This window comes from Haliotis cracherodii, unplaced genomic scaffold, assembly GCF_022045235.1.
Source record: "Haliotis cracherodii isolate W230 unplaced genomic scaffold, xgHalCrac1.p SCAF_6, whole genome shotgun sequence".
Lineage (NCBI taxonomy): Eukaryota > Metazoa > Mollusca > Gastropoda > Lepetellida > Haliotidae > Haliotis > Haliotis cracherodii.
Genome location: NW_027266319.1, coordinates 60,034,661 through 60,055,229, shown reverse-complemented (window position 1 = coordinate 60,055,229; position 20,569 = coordinate 60,034,661). Strand labels below are relative to the sequence as shown.

Below are 20,569 nucleotides of genomic sequence, written 5' to 3'. Positions count from 1 at the left end.
GCTAGAGTAAGATAGAGACAGCGTCACTTCGTTGTACCATACAGGTGCATCAGCGAAACCGCATGGGATGTGTGTAGACTAACACTAGGCTTACGTGTACCTTAATTTTTTGGCAGCATTATCGCGACTCATTCATCGGTGGATTACAAAGAACAGCTCTGCGTGATCAATAATAACACATGCTTTTCAAGCAACGGTTTGTAGAACGCCGAGGAAGGCAACGCGGCAATTTCTCGCAAAATTAAATCCGAATTTGCGTTGTCTGAATATACCGTATCAAGCGTCAGCACCAGAGCCAGTCCTGGAATGGAGAAGCCGGCGGTGATTTTCTAAGTACTTATCCCAGGCCCATATGTTTAGCATCTCTCGTGGTTGACAATGTTGCTGTAGCTAATAATACCATGTTTAATCGCGACTGCATGCTTCTAGGGATAAGCAAAGACTCGAGGGAGATTTGGATTGGAGGATGTCAGTGGGCGTGGGCAGCCAGTGACCATATCGCTGTCATCGGCAAACGACCCTACCCCCGGGCTCTTACAGCGTGATGATAGCACTGTGCCATAGTCTGGCGAGCGCTTTACGTTAAGCGAGTTGGCCCTAACGCTATTGTACGCTGGCTCTGCGCTCGGAGGCCCATTAATCTGCACAGAAGGGAGAGGCGTTTCGCTGTTACGCTAGCCCATTGGACGAGCAGTCGAGTGTGTGTACGTTTGTGTTATATTATAAACTGGCGACGGACTGCGTATGTATATATCCCTTGCTCACTTCACAAAGCAAAGGGCACCGCGGCAAGCGCCTTTTAATAAGTCAACAAATAGTCGATAGATACAGCGAAGCGTTGCAAGAGTTTGTAGAACTGGTGGAACCGCAGGAATTAGCTTTGGTACCAGAAGACCGGATTTAGAAGTGGTGATTTCCTTGGATTGTACCGTCTTCATCAGACCTGAGACAGTTTACCCATCAGACGACGAGTGATTTAGCAGACGATGGTGACGGGTAAACAATGCGGTGGGTGATAGCAGTTTTAGACAGGCCGGTGGATCGTACCATTCTTGCAGCTCTGACTGTCGTCTGCACACTTGGTAAGTTGCCGCCAAATTCAATCCACTAACCCGTGCTTACTTTATTGAACTGCTGAGTGATTTAAAGCCCCTTAGCAAACTGTCTTACATCGGGGCACGATATCACACGCGATGTCAGGGTAAATCGAACATCTTCCAGACGTGTTGATCACAGACGTGTTGCGTCTTCCTGCTAATTTGCTTTTTTAGAATTCTTTATAGATCGTGTGTACGCCGACCGTGTGTATATTCTGACTTACTCTAAGTCGTTTGCCCTGACGTCGGGCAATGCCACTCATTCAGACGAAATATCGAACTGAGTCGGTCTCCCACTCGTCGCCGCATACCTCTCTGCTCGGACAAACACGGTATCACGTAATTGCAAGAGATATCGTGCCTTCTGTCAACAGTGACCGCTCAGAAAAAGGCTGTATACATTTGACTGAATATTTCCTTGGTTCTAACAACTTCGTTTATCCATTGGAAAGGCATCTTCGCAAATGTCATGTTATGCCTCTGTTTACACGTGAAAAGTATGTGAAACGACCCCCATATATTGGACGGAAAAAGGGTCTTCAAATTTACGACAATGAATTTTGCTATAAATGTAGTGTTTTGAAAAGTATTTTAAACAATGTTAAAAAAGAAACACCATCACAAAAGTTATGCTTCCCTCCTCTCTCTCTCTCTCTCTCTCTCTCTCTCTCTCTCTCTCTCTCTCTCTCTGTGTATATAATAAATATATATATATATATATGTATACACATAGATAGATAGATAGATAAAATACAAAAGTTCAAAGATGAGCTGTATAATTTACACAACCGGTTTCACGCATGTGATTTTCAAGATGTATATTATTTTCATATGTATATAGCAAAAATGTAATCGAACGCCACAAATTGGACCCTAACTTCTTCAGTTTTACGACAATGAATTTGATTATCAAAATATGATATTTAATCATATTTTGAAATAATTTGTTTTCTCGTATACCTAATACAGGGAATATACGTCATGAAAGATATTTTGTTGGCTTGTTTTACATATTAAAAAAGTAGAGTTAAAAAGTGTAACTTTACTTCAGTAAATAAAATCAAAGCCGCTTGTAGTTTATTGTAACATGTTGTTCTGCTTGTTTAGCCCTGTTTGACAAGCCACAGTACCGGAGAACATTTGATTCGTGTTTGCGGAGTATCAACTAAACGAAAATGTCAAATGTTTTCGAACATGCCTTGTGAGCCAGTTTTGTTTGCATACAACTTAACCATTCAAAGTAACTAAATCTTCAGATAGCCTAATTACAACCAAGGACTTAATTGAAAAACAACATCAAACTAATTGACAAGAAAAGTTCATATCCCGACCCTACTGCTGAATATAAGTTAAAGGATTCTTTTAAATGCGTTATCAAACAATCTATTTATGACATAATAGTTTAATTTTATTGTCCAAAACGCATGGTGTTACCGACAAACCGATGACATCAAAACGTTTTAGAATATTTATTTTCTATGGCTATGAAATATTGACACCCAATATGTACCATTTATATAAAAACAATCGTATTTTTATTTAATAAATTCCATAATATATTCCAACTATGTCTATCAAGAATACGTGATTGTAATTTACCGATACATAGGTTCTGGTGGAGAGTACATTAATTACAACAGAAATTGACATGATAGCTGATGACCCTACTGAGAGCAATGGACAACGGTGATATAAACTCAATAACCATATTGGAATCCCAGCTGTTGTGCGCAGTATTTAACCCCTGAAAGGACACTGTATATCGACATCGTGAAATCTACAATGTATGTAGCTGCATATTTCAGCGGTGAATATCCGAGCGCAACGTTACGCTTCGCTATTGATTGCAATGTACCAGCATTTTACCTTGTCAGTCATGGTAGTTACACTTCGGTCACGACTGGTCAATTCATGCGAGCTTATTGGAATTAACACGAGCCCGGCGTGGGTATATATTTGTATGTTGATTTCCATCACTATGAGTCACACCTGCCTTTGTGTCACACCAGGCTCTCTGTCGCTGCATCAATTATGCATTTGTCCATCGAGATCTGTAATATTTCACAACAAGGCCACAGCGGAATTCGTGTATCTGACATCAGTTTAACTGCTAGATCGGTGTTTTCGAAACACAGATATCATGAAAAGGCTACATTTGATAGTGATTTATAAACTCAAGTTCATGACAGTCGGACTCCTATTTGCTTTTAACAGAGATTTCTTATGATTATGGAAATGGCTTTTTGTCGCTTTTATTTACAGTCTTTTATTTGCAATATTGGCATTACATGTAATACATTATTCGTACGTTTGATAACGGTATGATGCATCTTTGAAGTATGAGTATGGTGTCATGCCGCTTTCAGCAATATCCCCGTAATATCAACGCGGGGGCACCAGAATTGGAGCATGTTTCGGGCAACACTTGGTATAGTGTGGGTCGGTCGGGTAGCCTAGTGGTTAAAGCGTTCGCTCGTCACGCCGAAGACCCGGGTTCGATTCGACATGGGTACAATGTGTGAAGCCAATTCCTGGTGTCCCCCGCCGTGATATTGCTGGAACATTGCTAAAAGCGGCGTAAAACCATACTCACTCACCCACTTAACATAGTGTAATACGTTAGATTTTATTCACAGTAATATATAACATATATTGACACATGGAATCAGGTCAAATGGACATCTTCATGGACAGTATCACATTAAAGAAAAGAGCTGACATATATCTGTCAGCTTTGTCTCGATTCTAGCATGCGACTTAGATAAACGTTTGCACGATAAACGTTTGCGCGTTAGGCATATATGCCGAATATAGCATTTGAAGTTCGCTCTTATGCACGAAGAAACTAACCCCGCCCCACCCGTCCCACCCACCCCCGCTAGAAGCACAAAGCAACCAGAATGAAACATTCTCGTCCTCTACGTTATACAAGCAGTCCATTTTAAACTACCTTTTTAGTGTATTTCCAGACAGAAGTAAGTTCAGTGGTACGTGCATCCTTTGTGGTGGCGGGCGACAGGTATCATTAATATCATTGTAGGCATCCATGCTTCTCTTTGCTCACACTCAATGGGGCAATACTGCTCTCTCTCTCTCTCTCTCTCTCTCTCTCTCTCTCTCTCTCACTCTCTCTCTCTCTCTCTCTCTCTCTCTCTCTGAAATTGTTATTTACTGTCACACGCCAGACCTAATTAAAATAATGAAATAGTATGCCTTTTATACCAGACACCTCGCCATATATACTGTCTATTTTAGGAATATTTGATAGTAAAAATGAACACCAATTTAATTATTTAAATCAGAAGATCCGATTCCTGTGCATATACCTACATACAGACCTAGTTTCTGATATAGCATACTCCTGCAGTGTTTATTTAGAACATTTATCAAAATATCTATATATTTTATTCTTGATAATGATCATATGTTAATGGAGCAATTTCATAAATTGAATTAAGTATTGACTCGTAGTTTTTAAGACACGACTCTCAATCATAACTGTCGCGTTAATCCCTGACTTTTACGTACACTATATAACTACTCTAAATTTAATAATTCACAAGACTCTCCCATTAGGGTATCACGTCACGCTCATTTCTCCATTACAACGAACGCGTAGACAACAACGTAGCCAGTGTTAACTAATGGCCAATTACAATTTCACTAATGCACTTTTGTAAAGCTAACAGTGTATGAATGATCCAGCTAGTCCATGCTAGCAGTTTATCTAAGCTCGCTGCTTAAATGGCTTACAAACAAAACTGTTGTAAATTTCTCTTCTTTGAGCCAGTTCAATCAATACGAGGACCAAAAAAGACACGTGTTGATGGCTTCCGTAGGAAGTCGCTTGAAATTTTCTCAATATTGGATTTTAGATTATTACCGAGTATGCACTTGAAAATTTAATCAAAACTTTTTTTCCATCTTCCGTTTGAAATACGCCCTTGAACACAAAATAGCTACTTGAAGTTCAGTTAAACACGTCTTCCTTGTTTTTATTTCATTTTCAAGTTATTTTTGGACGTTTTTGTGATTACAATTCGCGATTCAATCCTGATACAGAGGATAAAATTACACACGTCTTAATATCTTACCATGCTTGCAGGAAACAAGAACTGGTAAAACAGACATATCTTTAAGTTTAATGAAGATGACACCAGTTGAATATGAAACTTGGGGAGAAATGTGAATCTCATTTAAATTTGTTAGAGGTTGAAGAACGACAAAGTAGATATAATGTGTGTACAGCAACTCCTTTATTTACAGTGAACGAAATATAATTCCCAAAACATTTTCGTAAGAGACTACAAATCAAAACGACATGCACATTTCACGAGACAGAATCTGTGTCACCCACAAGATAAGTTTTGAATAATTCTATTACCTCTTACCGAAGGTACCTACACCGGAGACCAATTCAAAAAGTTCAAAGCCATCACATGATATAATTGAATTGATACAAAGTTTATTAATATTGATGTTATCAATCACTTGCCATGCATCTCCCTCATGATATTGTCTTCCTTTTGTGCTCTAGACATACCTTGCCCCTAATCAAATCAATCCCGCTGCATGATTTGATTACAGCCATAAAACGGCGACAGCAAGCAATATGCTTGAGTTAGTTCCGAAACATTCCTTTAATCCTGTGACATTACCTCGGAAAATTGTCTACGTTTACTTATATAACTTATTTACCTGACCAAAATATCTTGGCACAACCCTTTAACTACATGTAATGGTGCCACGCTGTGTATGTGTGTGGGGTGGGGTGGGGTGTGTGGGCAGCATCCGGGATGAAGCTGGGGATGAACGATCTCGTGTTCCCAGCTGCTGTCGCCAGATTACAGGACAAATGACACGTTTCATCTTGTCCTCTGAAAACAAACGCGAGTTTAAAGGCAAGCTCGTCACTTCAAAAATCTGTCCAGAGACTCGCTGATTTCTGGTCTATGTTGTAGTTTTTGTTGATGTTTTCCCTCAAGGGTTGTTTGAACAATAATGAAAGTAAGTAACGCAAATTTGAAATCGATTTCTTTTTTCCCACCCTTTCCATTCATGTGCTCAATAAGCCGATGGGGAGTATGGTCGAACGTTTCAAGAGTGTTTTATTTTATTTTGAGTCTTTTTTTCCCTCTTATTTTGATGGCCGTTGAAGTGTTGAAAATTTCTTTTATAGAAAAGATCAATATTCTTGTTAAATCATCATCACCATCAATCATCATCATCATCATCATCATCATCATCATCATCATCATCATCATCGCCTCTAAACCCAACTGAGACTAACATTGACTGTTATTATTATTTAAATCCTTACCATAATCGTTTCAGTGTTATATAATTTCCCGTTTTTGTTACAATTAACATCGTCTCCATCACCAACATCATAATCATTATCACAATCGTCGTTGTTTTTGCTATTATCACGATCAACATGTTTGATGAATATGTCAATAGATAAGCTAAGTAGTTACATAATAACTTATATACATTCACGGATACGTGAGGTTTAGGGTCAACACCGGTTATCACGGTAACGATGGTGGTATATACATTGAAGATAAATTCAAGATTCTCATCAAGGTGTTTTAGGATGTTTTGCTGAACCTTAAAATAGGTAAAACACAGGTGTGTGTTTTGTTTGATCAACTCTTTAATCTCAGGTAAATCCTGCCTTTGATTCGCCGCCTATATGGAATTGTCGATAAGGTTCTTAACATGTATGGCACGCTAATGGATCTAAAATAACTGCTATCTTTTCATGGTGCGTGCTGTTTACTGAGTGTATCTTTTGACTGACAGGGTTACAGTTTAATTAAAAACTTTGACATTTCTTAAGTAATGTCTCACAAGAGAGGGATGTTGCGACAACCTGAAAGGATTAACACGGGCGGAAAATGTTTGAGAAGCAAAGAAACGAAAGAAATTGCTGGATTAATGTAACATATCTTATGACTGGTTAATTTAAGATCGCAGGTACTTTAGATACTGATGTATATCTTGTTGTGATACATTTGAAATGTTTCATCCTCATCACTGCTTGGGCGGTCGGGTAGCCTAGTGGTTAAAGCGTTCGCTCGTCACGCCGAAGACCCCGGTTCGATTCCCAACATGGGTACAATGCGTGAAGCCCATTTCTGGTGTCCCCCGTCGTGATATTGCTGGAATAGTGCTAAAAGCGGTGTAAAACCATACTCACTCACTCACTCATCACTGCTGGTTGTAAAAATGTTATCACATTGTCCAATCACCTGGTAGCTGGAAGATTGATTATTACGGCGTTAAACAACAAACAAACATAAAACCCTGAAACAATGCAGCTTCGTGCAAGTCCACTGTACTTTGACAAGTCTACATTTGTTCGGTTTCAGGAACACTAAATAACAAATAATGTTAAAATAGTTTCTTAAAAAACGCTACAAAGCCATCACCTCCTATCTTCTCCATCCTGATCACACTCTGTACATCAATATGACTTGCACTCCATCCCCTCAAACGCCAAGCGCTGGACTGTCATTTCGTCCTAGAAATAAAGTTATCTTATTTTAAAATGTATATCTTCAAAAAAAAAATGAAAAAAAATAATCCAAATGGATCCGAGAACAATCTTTAATTGCCTAGAGCTGAGGCAATCTAGCCTTGCCAAATCATTCCAGACTTAAGTTGGACTCCTTTTTATATTTTTTGTCTCTAGGGTCTGGAAGTGGCTGTGAGTTGGCCTAGTGGTTAAAGCGTTCGCTCGTCATGTCAGGCCCGGGTTCGATTCCACACATGGGCAATGTGTGAAGCCCATTTCTGGTATCCTCTGCCGTGATATCGCACAAAGCGGCGTAAAAAAACCTCAGACACTCACCCAAGCGCTGACAACGATATTATTTTATGATCTTGGTCAGGACAGTTCCGTTTGGGAACCCACGCTGTGTAGTTTTGACTTGCCTTTGCATGTGTTTGAGACGTGTGCCACCGGTGGGGCAGGGTACGCTCACGTCGTCGCGAACACCTGGCATCATCACTATTGATAGTGATTCATAAACACATGCTCATGATATAGTCGGAATCGTACAATCAACTCTGCTTTATATGATATTTCTATTGGATTGGATTTTGTCGCTTCATTTATTTGATTTCAAACATAAACTGTAGTAATGACGACGCAATAGGTTCGTACGATTACCGAATTTAACTTAATACACGTGCGATGTGTAAACCTAGAATAGTTGGTAATTGGCATATGAGGCGGCCACGTGATGTGAAATCAACTACACATGAATTTGAAATGTCATAGTGTATTCTTAAAAAATGGGCATAAATATATGAAAGGTGAATTTAAAACTTTTCCCAAATGACGCGCCTTTTACATAGGAAAGTGTTCAGCATTTTTTATTTACATTGCTTGTCACTTATGAATAAATTCCAGCATGGGTTGAAAGAGACACCTGCGATGTTTATTTCATGTTGACGGTCCATATGTCACTTTCCTTGTACATTTCATGTTGACGTTTCATGTCACTTTCTTTGTACATTAACACGACACTTGGTTTGGTCGAGCTTGCAACCCTGGTACCAGCTGTTACATCACAAAATATGAATACACCCATATATTTCATATTTGTTTATTTTGCGATTTACAAGGCTAATTACCGCCAGCTGTGCCGAATTAGGCAAATTAACACGTGAGACAGTAACTATAGGATAAATATTAGTGTTGGTTTTTTTAAACGAAAATATTAACATGCATAAACACGGCGATTATGAGTAATCTCGTTTCACAAGCAACATATTTCTCTAAGCCTAACTGATGACGTTGTCCAACATTTATGACAGGGATGGGAAAATATGAAATATATGTGTCAGTGTCAAGATTAATATATGAAACAGGAGACAGGTGTAGTTGCCGACTACGGGAACGACATGACACGTTGTCCTTGTAACGCCGCACCGCTCTGACGTAGATGAATGACCAACATGTATGCGTGAGACTGGACAGTGGTCACTGTCCTCCAGCGGTCATGTGTCGCCCACGATCCACCGAGTGGACGTATCTCTTCCCCGGATGTGTTGATGTCAATCAAGGGAAGATGGTATCGCCGTGTGTTACTCAATAGTCTGAAGTAATACCTCTGACACGGCGGTATTGCGGACGTCAGCCGATGTTCTATGTTGATAACACACGTGTCAATGGCCTAACAGATTCCCCAAAGCCGGCTGTTCGCTAAAACGCATAACCTACCGTAGCAGTGGTCACATTCGCATCGTATTCATCTAGGTGTACATCGTTGACGAACGATAGCCTTGGTAGAAGAAGAAGAAGACGAATATTTATTGTGCAAAACACCCACAGGGGGCAAGGTACAAAACATGAACATGACTAATTAAAACATTGACATACAAAACAGAATACAAATATGGCTATGATTATATGAGGGAGGAGATGCAGATTTTCTTTGCCTGAACATTTTGTGAATGAAATTAAATATAATTTTTGCAAGGGGCTCTGGTGGATTTAATAGCATTTTTAACGATACTAGGTGCATAGCAAAGCCGGTTGATGAATTTAGTTCCCCTCTCAGATCTTTGTAGAGAGGGCAACGCAACAGGACGTGTTCCTCATCTTCTGTTTCATTAAAATCACAGAAGGCACATAATCTTTCTTCTGTTTGAGTGTTGAAGTATCTTCCTCTCTCAATATGAAGGTCGTGAGCACTGAGTCTGAGCCTTATAACTGCTCTGCGGTGTTCTAATGTGGTGGTTAGTTTTAGATATGGTTTGATTCCATATGATCTTAGAGGCTGCCAACTCCCTTTGATACGCAAGGTTCGGTGTCTATTTAGAGGGTATTCGAAACTTGGTAGCGTTCTACGCGGGACGCAAACAAATAGAATTAGGTAATCAGATTGAACATATAGAAAAAAAATATGGTTTCCTTTATAATATTTGCTTTTTTCATACCCTTTTAAACGTCATATCGCATTTCCCAATGCTTTTGGTGAGCAATGAGACTCCGAGTGAAAAGTTATCTAGTATTCGGGCAGCCTCGTCTTATGGTTAGAAAATGGTTTGGTCCCGACACATCGCTTGTATCGACATTGGATAACTCGACACTTTGTCTATCGTTAATCTCTACTTTCGAGTTGAAGCAGTTTTACTGTGGTTTTGTTCATTTGTCGTTTATGTTCAACCAGTGGAAGTTACTATGTTTCATACACTGGTCAGGTTTGTTTGATCTGGGGCGTAGTTTCACCAGATATTTAAAGCATGACAACGAGTTGGTGGTGCACATGCTTTGCAAATCCTGCAATCGACCGAAAATCTGCCTGACACTTTACGAACCGGATTTCGATTCCGTTGCGAGATTTTGATTGGACTATGCATAGACTCGTTAGTCCAGCCAAAATGTAACTCCATAATACCAGCCTAGTTCGGCAAGGGTGGAAACTGGACTTATATAGTCAGTTAACTCTATTGCCTCGGGAATATGTGCCAAGGGGACAGAAGAAGGGATGCTATTTCTGATATATACGGTCTGTTACTAACGATAATAAGAATTAGGCAGTGTGTATAGGTGACATTATCCTCGATATTTTTTTACAGAAAAAAATCAATGTACGACAATGTACGGAAACGGCCGAGGTTGTCCGACTGACTCAGAACAGATAGTGTTATCTCAAAGCATGCATACCCGGAGGTTCCTCGATTCCATATCGCGTTCAATTTCCTCTAGACGGAGACGATGTCACGTTACGTAACAATGTTACGGTTTTCTATTACGCACTTGACAGTCATGTAATTCGCCTAATTGTTCTAAGACAACATGCCAGTTTCGCTATGTGCTATGACGTGGGGAGCACCTGCTTACTGGGGCTAGCTGTCACTTATCCTCATGGACGAGCAAGTCAGAAATTGACTGGGCTCAATAACAGTCTCCCGAGTCAGACATTGACAACGTAATGATATTAACGTCACCCTGAGCCCGTACTCAGACGTGGTAATCGTACAGTAGGGCAAGGGAAAGTAAATGCACTTGGTGTATAGCATGGGACATGGATTTTCACTGTCTTTTAAGGCTTGTATTTTTCTCCATATTTTGCCTCTTTTTCTCTCAATCAAGTTACTTACTCTTCTGCGTTTTTTGTTTCTAAGTTATTTTTCATAATTGGAAACTAAGTTTTTCTTTCTTGTCTTCCACCCGCATTGTTCTCTCATGTGCGGATTCTGCACAGGCGCCTCTCTCTCAAATTTACGACAATGATTTTTGCTATAAATGTAGTGTTTTGAAAAGTATTTCAAACAATGTTAAAAAAGAAACACCCTCACAAAAATTATGCCTCTCTCTGTCTCTCTCTGTCTCTCATTGTATCTCCATTCTCCAACCATCTCTTCTGTCTCTCTTTCCCTTGTATCGCTCCCTTGTCTACCCTTCCCCGTGTCGTCCTCTCCCCCCTCTCTCTCTCTTCCGTCTTTCTGTCGCTCTCTCATTGTATCTCCATTCTCCAACCATCTCTTCTTTGTCTCTTTTTTCCTTGTATCTCTCCTTTCTCTGCCATCTCACTGTGTCGTTCTCTCTCTCTCTCTCTCTCTCTTTCTCTCTCTCTCTCTCTCTCTCTCTCTAATTGCGTCGTTCCACGTGTACACTCGGGTTTATAAATCTCATTACAATAAAGTCTTGGGGTTTTCAAGAAAAGTATATATTTCTAAATGCAAAGAAAATGTTTGAAATCTCGGCGACACTGGTGAGCTTGCTTCATCTGGGAGGGTCCGTCCCTTCATACGAGTCAGCTGAAGCCACAAGGGACTTAGGTCGAATTCAAATAAAACTACAAAGAAGTGTAAACCTTTGCTACTCGGCGACTAATCGACTTACACGCAGCTGTGCGCTAAGGTAATTATCCAAGTAATTAGATTTGACAGATAAAATTACGCATATAATGTCTAGTGTTGAAAGAAACGACACCAAGTGGACGCTGTCTACAAATGACCGTTGTCCATTTCACCGCAGGGGGGTCAAGCTGTTAAACTCCCCCTTGTGCATAGCACCCCCGGGGGCAATCAAGAGTTGTCGTTTCGATGACGTACAACTTTGTTTCGGGAGGTTAACGTAATGGCTCTTGAAATGAATGCCTGTCACTCAATGTAGGTATCAAGTCAGCTGCCCATCAATCACGGCGTGCCATGTGTTTCAAATCGTGTTGATTTCAAGAGTTGTTGATGTTTTGCCTCAGCCACATGCCGCGGGTTGCATGCTTGAAATGGATGACATCACAATTATTCAAACGTAACCTTTGAACCTGTACATATCCTAGAACCATAAATGCTTATCACGACCTTTGAGATGCATTTCAAGTGATGCATGAATGTTGTTCAGGGGGACCATACGACAACCAGATTTCAATGTTACGTAATATTGCATGAAGCCACTTGCGTTAGAACAAAGGCATGTTACAATCAGAAAATTTAAACATGATTCCTTCATCGAACAAGATGTCTATACACATAAAGGTAGCTAGCTGTACGGTAGGTTATTTCTGATAACAATGATATGTGTGTATTTACAAAGATAGACATTTTATTAGTCCTGCACCATGACCGTGGAATATATTTATTTTATGAAAAAAACATAATCTAGAAATGCATACAAAAGCAAGTCTAGCCAGCACAAGCTAGCTCTATTCCACAATCAGCATAGGGAATTTTTTTTTTTTAGAGTCAAGAAGGATCTTGTGTAATATAAGATTTCAGAGACTAAATGTTAGTCTAACATTTTATATATAGCTATTGTAAAATAAGAAAGGAATTGTTGATGATTCATGTACACGTGATTGATATACTAACATATAGTTCATGACAGTTGTGTCTGAGGTTAAATAAGAATAATTCTACTGCGAACCCTCGAGTATTGAGGAACCCTCAAGTCTCTTAATTTCAGAGCCGAGACTAGAATGAGCGCAGCCTGATGCAGACGAGGAGGGGATGGGGGATGGAATGAGGGTGATTGTTTCATTAAATATATGCTCCGGGGTCCGTAAGAGAGACTAGCGTTATTAACGAAATGTCAATATGTCTGGGGTTTTTTTTATTTGATAATTATAAAAAAAGTTAAACCTCTTAACTCAAAGTTCCCGGGACCATCGATATATATCCAATTATTCAATTCGAGACAAGCGGAGTGCCGGTATTGAGTGCAAATTAGTATTCTACCGAGACCATATAGTTACGTGGTTTTAAACGACATACAGTGTACCCCCCTTAATCCGAACAGACCGTCCCTAGTGAAATAGTTTAGAAGACTGAGTCAATGTATGATGTCCCCTGTGAAGATCCGGGTTAGAAATGTTTTTCAGCAATCCATTCGTGTCGTGAGAGGTGACTGATGGGAACAGGTGGTTAGGCTTTGTGACTTGGTTGATGCATGTCATTATATCCCAGTTGAGTAGATCGTCCTCCTGAGGTCATCACTGGATTGTCTGGCCCAGACTCAATTTTGTACAGATACCACCCCACAGCTGTGACAATACTGAGTGCACAAACATTGTGTAATGTCCATTGTATGTATGTTCAAAGGTAGGCGAATGAAAAGAAGGGTTTCCGGATTAACAAGGTTCCACTATATTAGATTTATGACGTAACTATTACCCATCAAGCACTAGGACGAGCGATAGCCAGTGTTATAATTTACAGCGTTCGTAGAGCAAGACGTAGATGGGGGTTCTTGATATTTTTTTATGTGCCAATAACATTACTAAGTCAGTCATTCAATTAAAGTGGTCTATAAAGATTAGAGAAGGGGGTAGACTGATTTATGACTAAACCCTTACAGTCTAAAACCATCCTCTCACAACAGTTACTTGTAATATATTTGGTCCTCATCCAAGTTTATGTTTATTGTATTGTAGATCGGATTTATTTATTCAATTATTTTATTTACCCACCCTCAAGTTTATTACGGTCGGTCCCCGCGCTAATATTGGTTCAAGTGGCTGTTTGATGTTCAATGGGTTAGATCAGTTTATCGACATAAATACTATTGTAAACAAAAAAATAAACATGAGGCTTTATCGACGGGTGGTCGCATGTCAAGTTAGTTTGTAATTTATTTCAATACTTCTTGACATTGAGGGGCGATCGGGTAGCCTAGTGGTTAAAGCGTCCGCTCGTCACGCCGAAGACCCGGGTTCGATTCCCGACATTGGTAACAATGTGTGAAGCCCATTTCTGGTGTCCCCCGCCATGATATTGCTGGAATATTGCTTAAAGCGGCGTAAAACCATACTCACTCACTCATGACATTGAATTGAAACAAGTATAAGCTCAAATAGGCCGTACTATTAAAATACCTTACAATGTAATTGCATTGCCTAAAAACTATCTTTTGGAGTCATTATGGTAATAGGGATTGTGTCTGATTACAATCCAACCTCGATAATCCAAACTTCATTAGCTCGGACACTCAACATACCGGATGGTACAGGAAACAAATTCCAAATCAAGTTTTCTTTTTAATTTTTAGTTTAGTTTGAGGTTATTTACTACGATGCATTTGTTTGTTGTTCGGTACAACGACTTCACTATTAGAATCTCATGGAAATTAATCCATATTAACATTTATTTCGGGATTTGCATTGGAATTACGCGAACAAACATGGTAACGAAGAACGCTGCTGGAAATCAATGTCCCTGTTGCGTGGTTTAAGTTTTAAAAATGTGAAAAAGTGAAACTGCATTAATCAGTGATTATGTGACTCGGTGATTTTATTAACTTGACACATTTAATGTTCCTATTACAAACATTTTGCCTTCTGTAAACATTTAATGTCAATTCAATACACGCCAATCGAGTCAATTATCTCTATAGTAACATATTTTCTTTCCTAACGGTTATTATCACAATATCAGTTTTTACACAGAAACGGGAATGGAAATATGCTTGTGAAACCGATATTTATGATCCCAAACGACAAACAGCAAAAAATATTTGTCAATATTGAGAAAAGCTACCCTCTCAAGTTGTTTGTAACAAGGGTTGTCAATGTCAGCATATGGCGCTCACGTGACTGGAGAACACCGTATTCCACGCTTGATACGAGGGAGAGGGAAAAACTCTTCACGCCAAAAGCTTTGCAAGCCGAGATGGCAAAAAAAATGCACGCATTTGTTCCCTTAGTCTTCTTGTTGCGTCAGGCATGTGATTTATTATCGATAAGGCAGGTTAGGAAGTTTGCGTTTCTCTTTTGAGTTTATTGTATTGACGTTTAAAATCCCCGTCCATTTGCGCCAGAAGCGTTCGATTTCATCGCAAATACACATGTTTATGATAGTTTTGATATCGGAAACCGTGTCCATTTCACCAGTGTACATTTCCCACTTTGTGCTAATCCAACGCTTGTTCAATGTCACATTCGTGTGGAGGTGTTTTACCGCATTTTCAAACGTTATCTCGTTTGAATTGTATTGGATCGCAATTAAGTCATAGTACGATCTCAGAGAATTGAATAATGTCATTTATGGGAGTGTTTGCACGTACCGCTGTCTATATCACTTTAAACTAAGATGAAGTCGGATATGTCTTGGAGAGCGTGGGGGAATGTCGTACGGTGAAACTATGTACATATAGACCAAAATGACCCCGTTTTAATACTCGAGACTTTAAGCTCTGTCCATTTAGACGGTGTTCGATTTCTACAAGTAAATCCGGTCTAATAGCCGGGAGTTCTTTGGCTTGTATCTTGCAGAAATACACTAATCTAACCACGACACTCGACCTCGTATAGAAAGGATGTTTTAGATGTCTGGTCTCACTGGCTTAATTGCTGTCAATCAAACACGTACAATTTTGACAAGTAGAAACCTATAATGGCATACAATTTGAAATTCGCTCTTTAAAACTTTGTAAACCCGAAATCTCGACAAATCCAGCTTTGATGTCAATTTTGTTGCCTTTCCCGTACTCCAAATTCGATTCCACTGACTTCGTTACGAGCTGATATGCTAAGTGTCTAACGGGAGAAGTACGTTTCAAAAAGACATTTTCTGTCAGGGTGTCTCTTGGATTTAATCATTTTTTTCAAATTTTCCCGATCAAGTATTCTAAAAATAGCAACGGCGACCGAGACAAGGGAAAAACTCTTAATTCTTAATAATGACGGCGTAAATTATGTTAATGTTAAAAGTGAAAGTACTACAGAAACACGAATTAGAGTCTAGAATATTTATTTTGCTGTTATGCATTGGAAGATGTGATGGACTGCCCGCGTATTATAATCACAGTGCCATTTTAGACACACACACACACACACACATACACATACATGTACACATACACACACACACACACACACACACACACACACACACACACACGTTCCCTTCAGTTTAAAAGGTGGGTACTAACAAATAAGGACAAAACTAAATTAATTATTTTATCGCCTTTTGTAACTATCAAAGTGAAGAGATTCCATGTGGAATATTTTGACGAAAGGGTCAGGCTTTGACCTATGGGCAGTGATAACACGGTGCTTGGATGTTCGTGATGGATATAGGACGCCAAGGCTGTTTTAGGCACAAAAGACTGTATTTCTGTTGGTCAAGCACATGGTCAACGCTGCTGGCCGGAGGCTGCCATTTTGGTACATATAGAAATTGGAGAATGGTAAAGGAAACGAAATCGAGTATAACAAAAGTGGAATTTAACAACGAAACGAAATAATAAACATTTGGGCTCAAAAGGCCGTGCTGCCAAGTGTGATTCAAGTCATCAGTCAGATGTGTGTTTTCTGCTACCTCATGTTGCATGGTGTATATCAATATTGATCGATCCTATTTGCATATAGACGGGATTATAGTTGCACACGTGACACTTATCGCAACGTCTAGACGGCTTAACCTGAAACTAGACACCAGAGTGTGAAACATAGCCTCTCAATTAGCAACACATTAGCCTTGCATTAACACACGATTCGGGCGTGATGGCTTTTAGTTCTTCACTAGAAACCATTTGCTGGGAGGTCATTTGGGAGTGATATGGTCAAGGGTGACATAAACTCTACCAAATTTAAAAAATAGTTTTATCTCGTTTTCGGCAAACATATTTTAAGATGAGATGAGAAGATGAGAAACACTTCCTTTTGTACTGTCCAAATTATCAGAATGAAAGGCAGATACTTCTTCGAAAACTAGACTTACAAAACTGCAAAATGATAATAAAATCTTAGCAAATATCCTGAACCCCTGTCCTGAAAGAGCAAAATATGTTACACAAACTATCTCCGACATGTTTGTTAAAAGAACCTCTCTTATAGACAACATCTAGATATGACCTTATGATTATTATGTCTTATCAATACAGTATCAGCATCATTCAAGTACACGCTGCCAGCCACCTCATGATATATATATATATATATATATATATATATATATATATATATATATATATATATATATATATATATATATATATATGTTTATACACTATGAATGAAATAATATGTAATATTTATATATATAATGTACATTATGTATATCTACCTTTCATGTTGATAGTTGTATTATTCCATATGTAGATAGTTCGTACCCTGCCCTACGATGGTGTTCTGTACAATAAAAATTATTGATTCTTGATGATTCTATTTTTGAAACACAACATGTTTCAACGTCTTCTGATCAATATGGGATGAGGTGAAATTAGGTTTACTGCATTTAAATTGAGCCGTACATGCATGTGTTAATGTATGCGCGCGCGCTCGCGCGTGTGTGTGTGTGTGTGTGTGTGTGTGTGTGTGTGTGTGTGTGTGTGTGTGTGTGTGCATGTACTAGTCTAGACGCCGGTGTTATAGTGCTTGCCCACCGAGATACCATGCCACAGTTTGACATGGATACCCCACTCAGACACAGTATACTGGCGCCGAGACAACCAGTTCTTGTTTTATCCTTTAATGCCGAATCCAAGACAGGGTAACAACAAGTACCATCTTTTAATGTCCTTTTGGTATCATGCGGCCGGGGATCGAACCACCGACTTTCCGCTCTCCGGGCAGACGCTCTATCCACTGGACCACTGAAGCGAGCGTTCAGTGTCATTCGTCACCACCCGCCCCTTTCCGTAACCTGTAAGAAGACTCGTCCCCCTATCGATGAATGTTATGTGCGAAAATATGACAAACCAATCAGAATGCGCGTATGATTTCAAGTTCTTCGCCAAAGAATCCCTCAGAAATAATTTCTGTTTTTACATATGTCTTGCATCTAAAAATATACTACAGTTAAATGTGCTCAATCATACTGTATAATTTCGCATGTCCTGGTGTGCTTTTAATTGCATCTGAAATATGAATGATAAATGGGGAAATATATGTGAACCATTGCGCAACGAGTTGACAATTGTTTTAGGTATGCCCGTTTGCGCTAAGACGGAACCCGGTTGCAAAAATGGCCACGAGAGTGGCACGAGTCGCGAGTCCCGGAATAACACGAGTTGGTCATGAATGCGTTCAGTGTAAGCGCTGTAGCGAGGTTATAATAAAAGTTTCTAATACAAATGACAAATTTAGAGTTCGTTGTTGCGATAATAGAATAGAATAGAACTGAATAGTTGAATGACCACTAGAACACAAAAGTCAACGATAATTTGACCTACAAGAAACCAACCAAGTAACTTGGCCTCCCAAGTTTAGTATCAATAACCAAGCCGATTATCTATCTAGGATAACTGCCTTTTCGTTTTGTATAACCAATAAATAACGCCTTACTCGCCGTCCTAATCATATTTCTTTTACGTGACTAATAACAATGGCTCCGTTACGGAGGAAAGTGGATCCCATCAGCTATACTGAGGTGGAGCCAATTCTGGAGTAAATGTGTCTCTCTTGGGAGGTGAAGAACCGAGGGCTAAATTTTTGTCAAGGGAGAAATTAGATTAACCATATTTCAATTTGGAGCCACGCTTTCTACACCTGTTAGGAAACAGCCGTTTGAGATTGAAAATATTCCGAATATTTCCCACTTCAAATGATTTGCACGTGCAGGAAGAAAACACATGCAGGATCGGTCATCGTTGACCATAAGGATGTAATTGATTCGTGTTTGACGCCAAGCGGCGAAGGTCCCAAGGGAGCGGTCATTTAAGTCGAATGGATAAACAAACAGTTATTGAACGGCTCAGTCGGCGTCCTGATGGTACAACAAATGCTCCCCCGTGGCTGTAATCTAAACGAAAGTCGATCGGATTGTTACCATAGCGAAATTGACCCTTAGGGCGATGGTCATGGGACTTAAACACAAGATATGTTCAACTTGGTAGGGTCAATTTGAGATGCTGGTACGGTCATTGAATTGTGTTTTCTTTATTTGTTGAGTAGCCTGTTTGATGTGGATTACTCGGTAATAACAGACTTGACAAAGCAGATCAATCGACCTTTCAGCACATTACTCATGGAATACCACTTGGGTGTTAGTGTTGCTGTTTGAACGAAATCAAACGACCTCAAATGATAAATTGAGAAACACAACAGCAATGAAATCATCAGAGAAACGAATTAAGTTTGATTGTTTTTTATTTGCATATTACTTAGCTGAGAACAGGGAAGAGGTCGAACAGCCGAGACAGGACCCTGTCGAGGAGGGTGTCCAACATTTAAGATATAAGACCCTGTCTCCAGTCGTGAGACCTTGTCTTGACTGTTGGACCCCTCATGACTCTAGTCTCAAGCCCACTGACGTGAGGCAGGCCTTATCTTGACTGTAGCCTCATGGCTGTCGTCTCTAGTCCACTGACGCGAGGCTGAGTTTTGTCTTGACTGTAAGACCTCTCTTCACGACGTCTCCACTCCACTGACGTGAGGCAGGGCCTTGTCTGGACTGTTGGACCCCACACGACTCTAGTCTCAAGCCCACTAACGTGAGGCAGGCCTTGTCTTGACTGTAGCCTCCTGGCTGTCGTCTCTAGTCCACTGACGTGAATCAGGGCCTTGTCTAGACTGTAAGACCTCTCTTCACGACGTCTCCAGCAAACTGACGTGAGGCAGGGTCTTGTCTTGACTGTTGGACCCCACATGGCTGTCGTCTCCAGCTCACTGACGTGAGGCAGGGTATTGTCTTGACTGTTGGACCCCACATGGCTGTCGTCCCTAGTTTCGTCTTGATTGTAAAACCTCTTCACGACGTCTCCAGCCCACTGACGTGAATCAGGGCCTTGTCTAGACTGTAAGACCTCTCTTCACGACGTCTCCAGCCCACTGGCGTGAGGCAAGCCTAGTCTTGACTGTTCGACATCTCATGGCTGTAGTCTCTGGTCCACTGACGTGAGGCAGGCCTTATCTTGACTGTAGCCTCATGGCTGTCGTCTCTAGTCCACTGACGCGAGGCTGAGTTTTGTCTTGACTGTAAGACCTCTCTTCACGACGTCTTCAGCGCACTGACGTGAGGAAGGCACAGTCTTGACTGTTGAACTCCCCACAGCTACACCCATCTGTCACATT

At 40.1% G+C, this 20,569-nt stretch overlaps 1 protein-coding gene across 1 annotated transcript in view; it reads left to right on the top strand.

Annotated features, from left to right (window-relative positions):
• Window positions 1-519: 519 nt before the first annotated feature.
• LOC139444959 (uncharacterized) overlaps window positions 520-20,569 on the top strand; it is a 150,365-nt gene continuing 130,315 nt past the window's right edge. Inside the window, exon 1 of the mRNA XM_071225989.1 lies at window positions 520-1,082. Within this exon, the coding sequence (XP_071082090.1) occupies window positions 1,004-1,082 (79 nt within the window). The 5' untranslated portion in view covers window positions 520-1,003. The remainder of the gene's footprint in view (window positions 1,083-20,569) is intronic.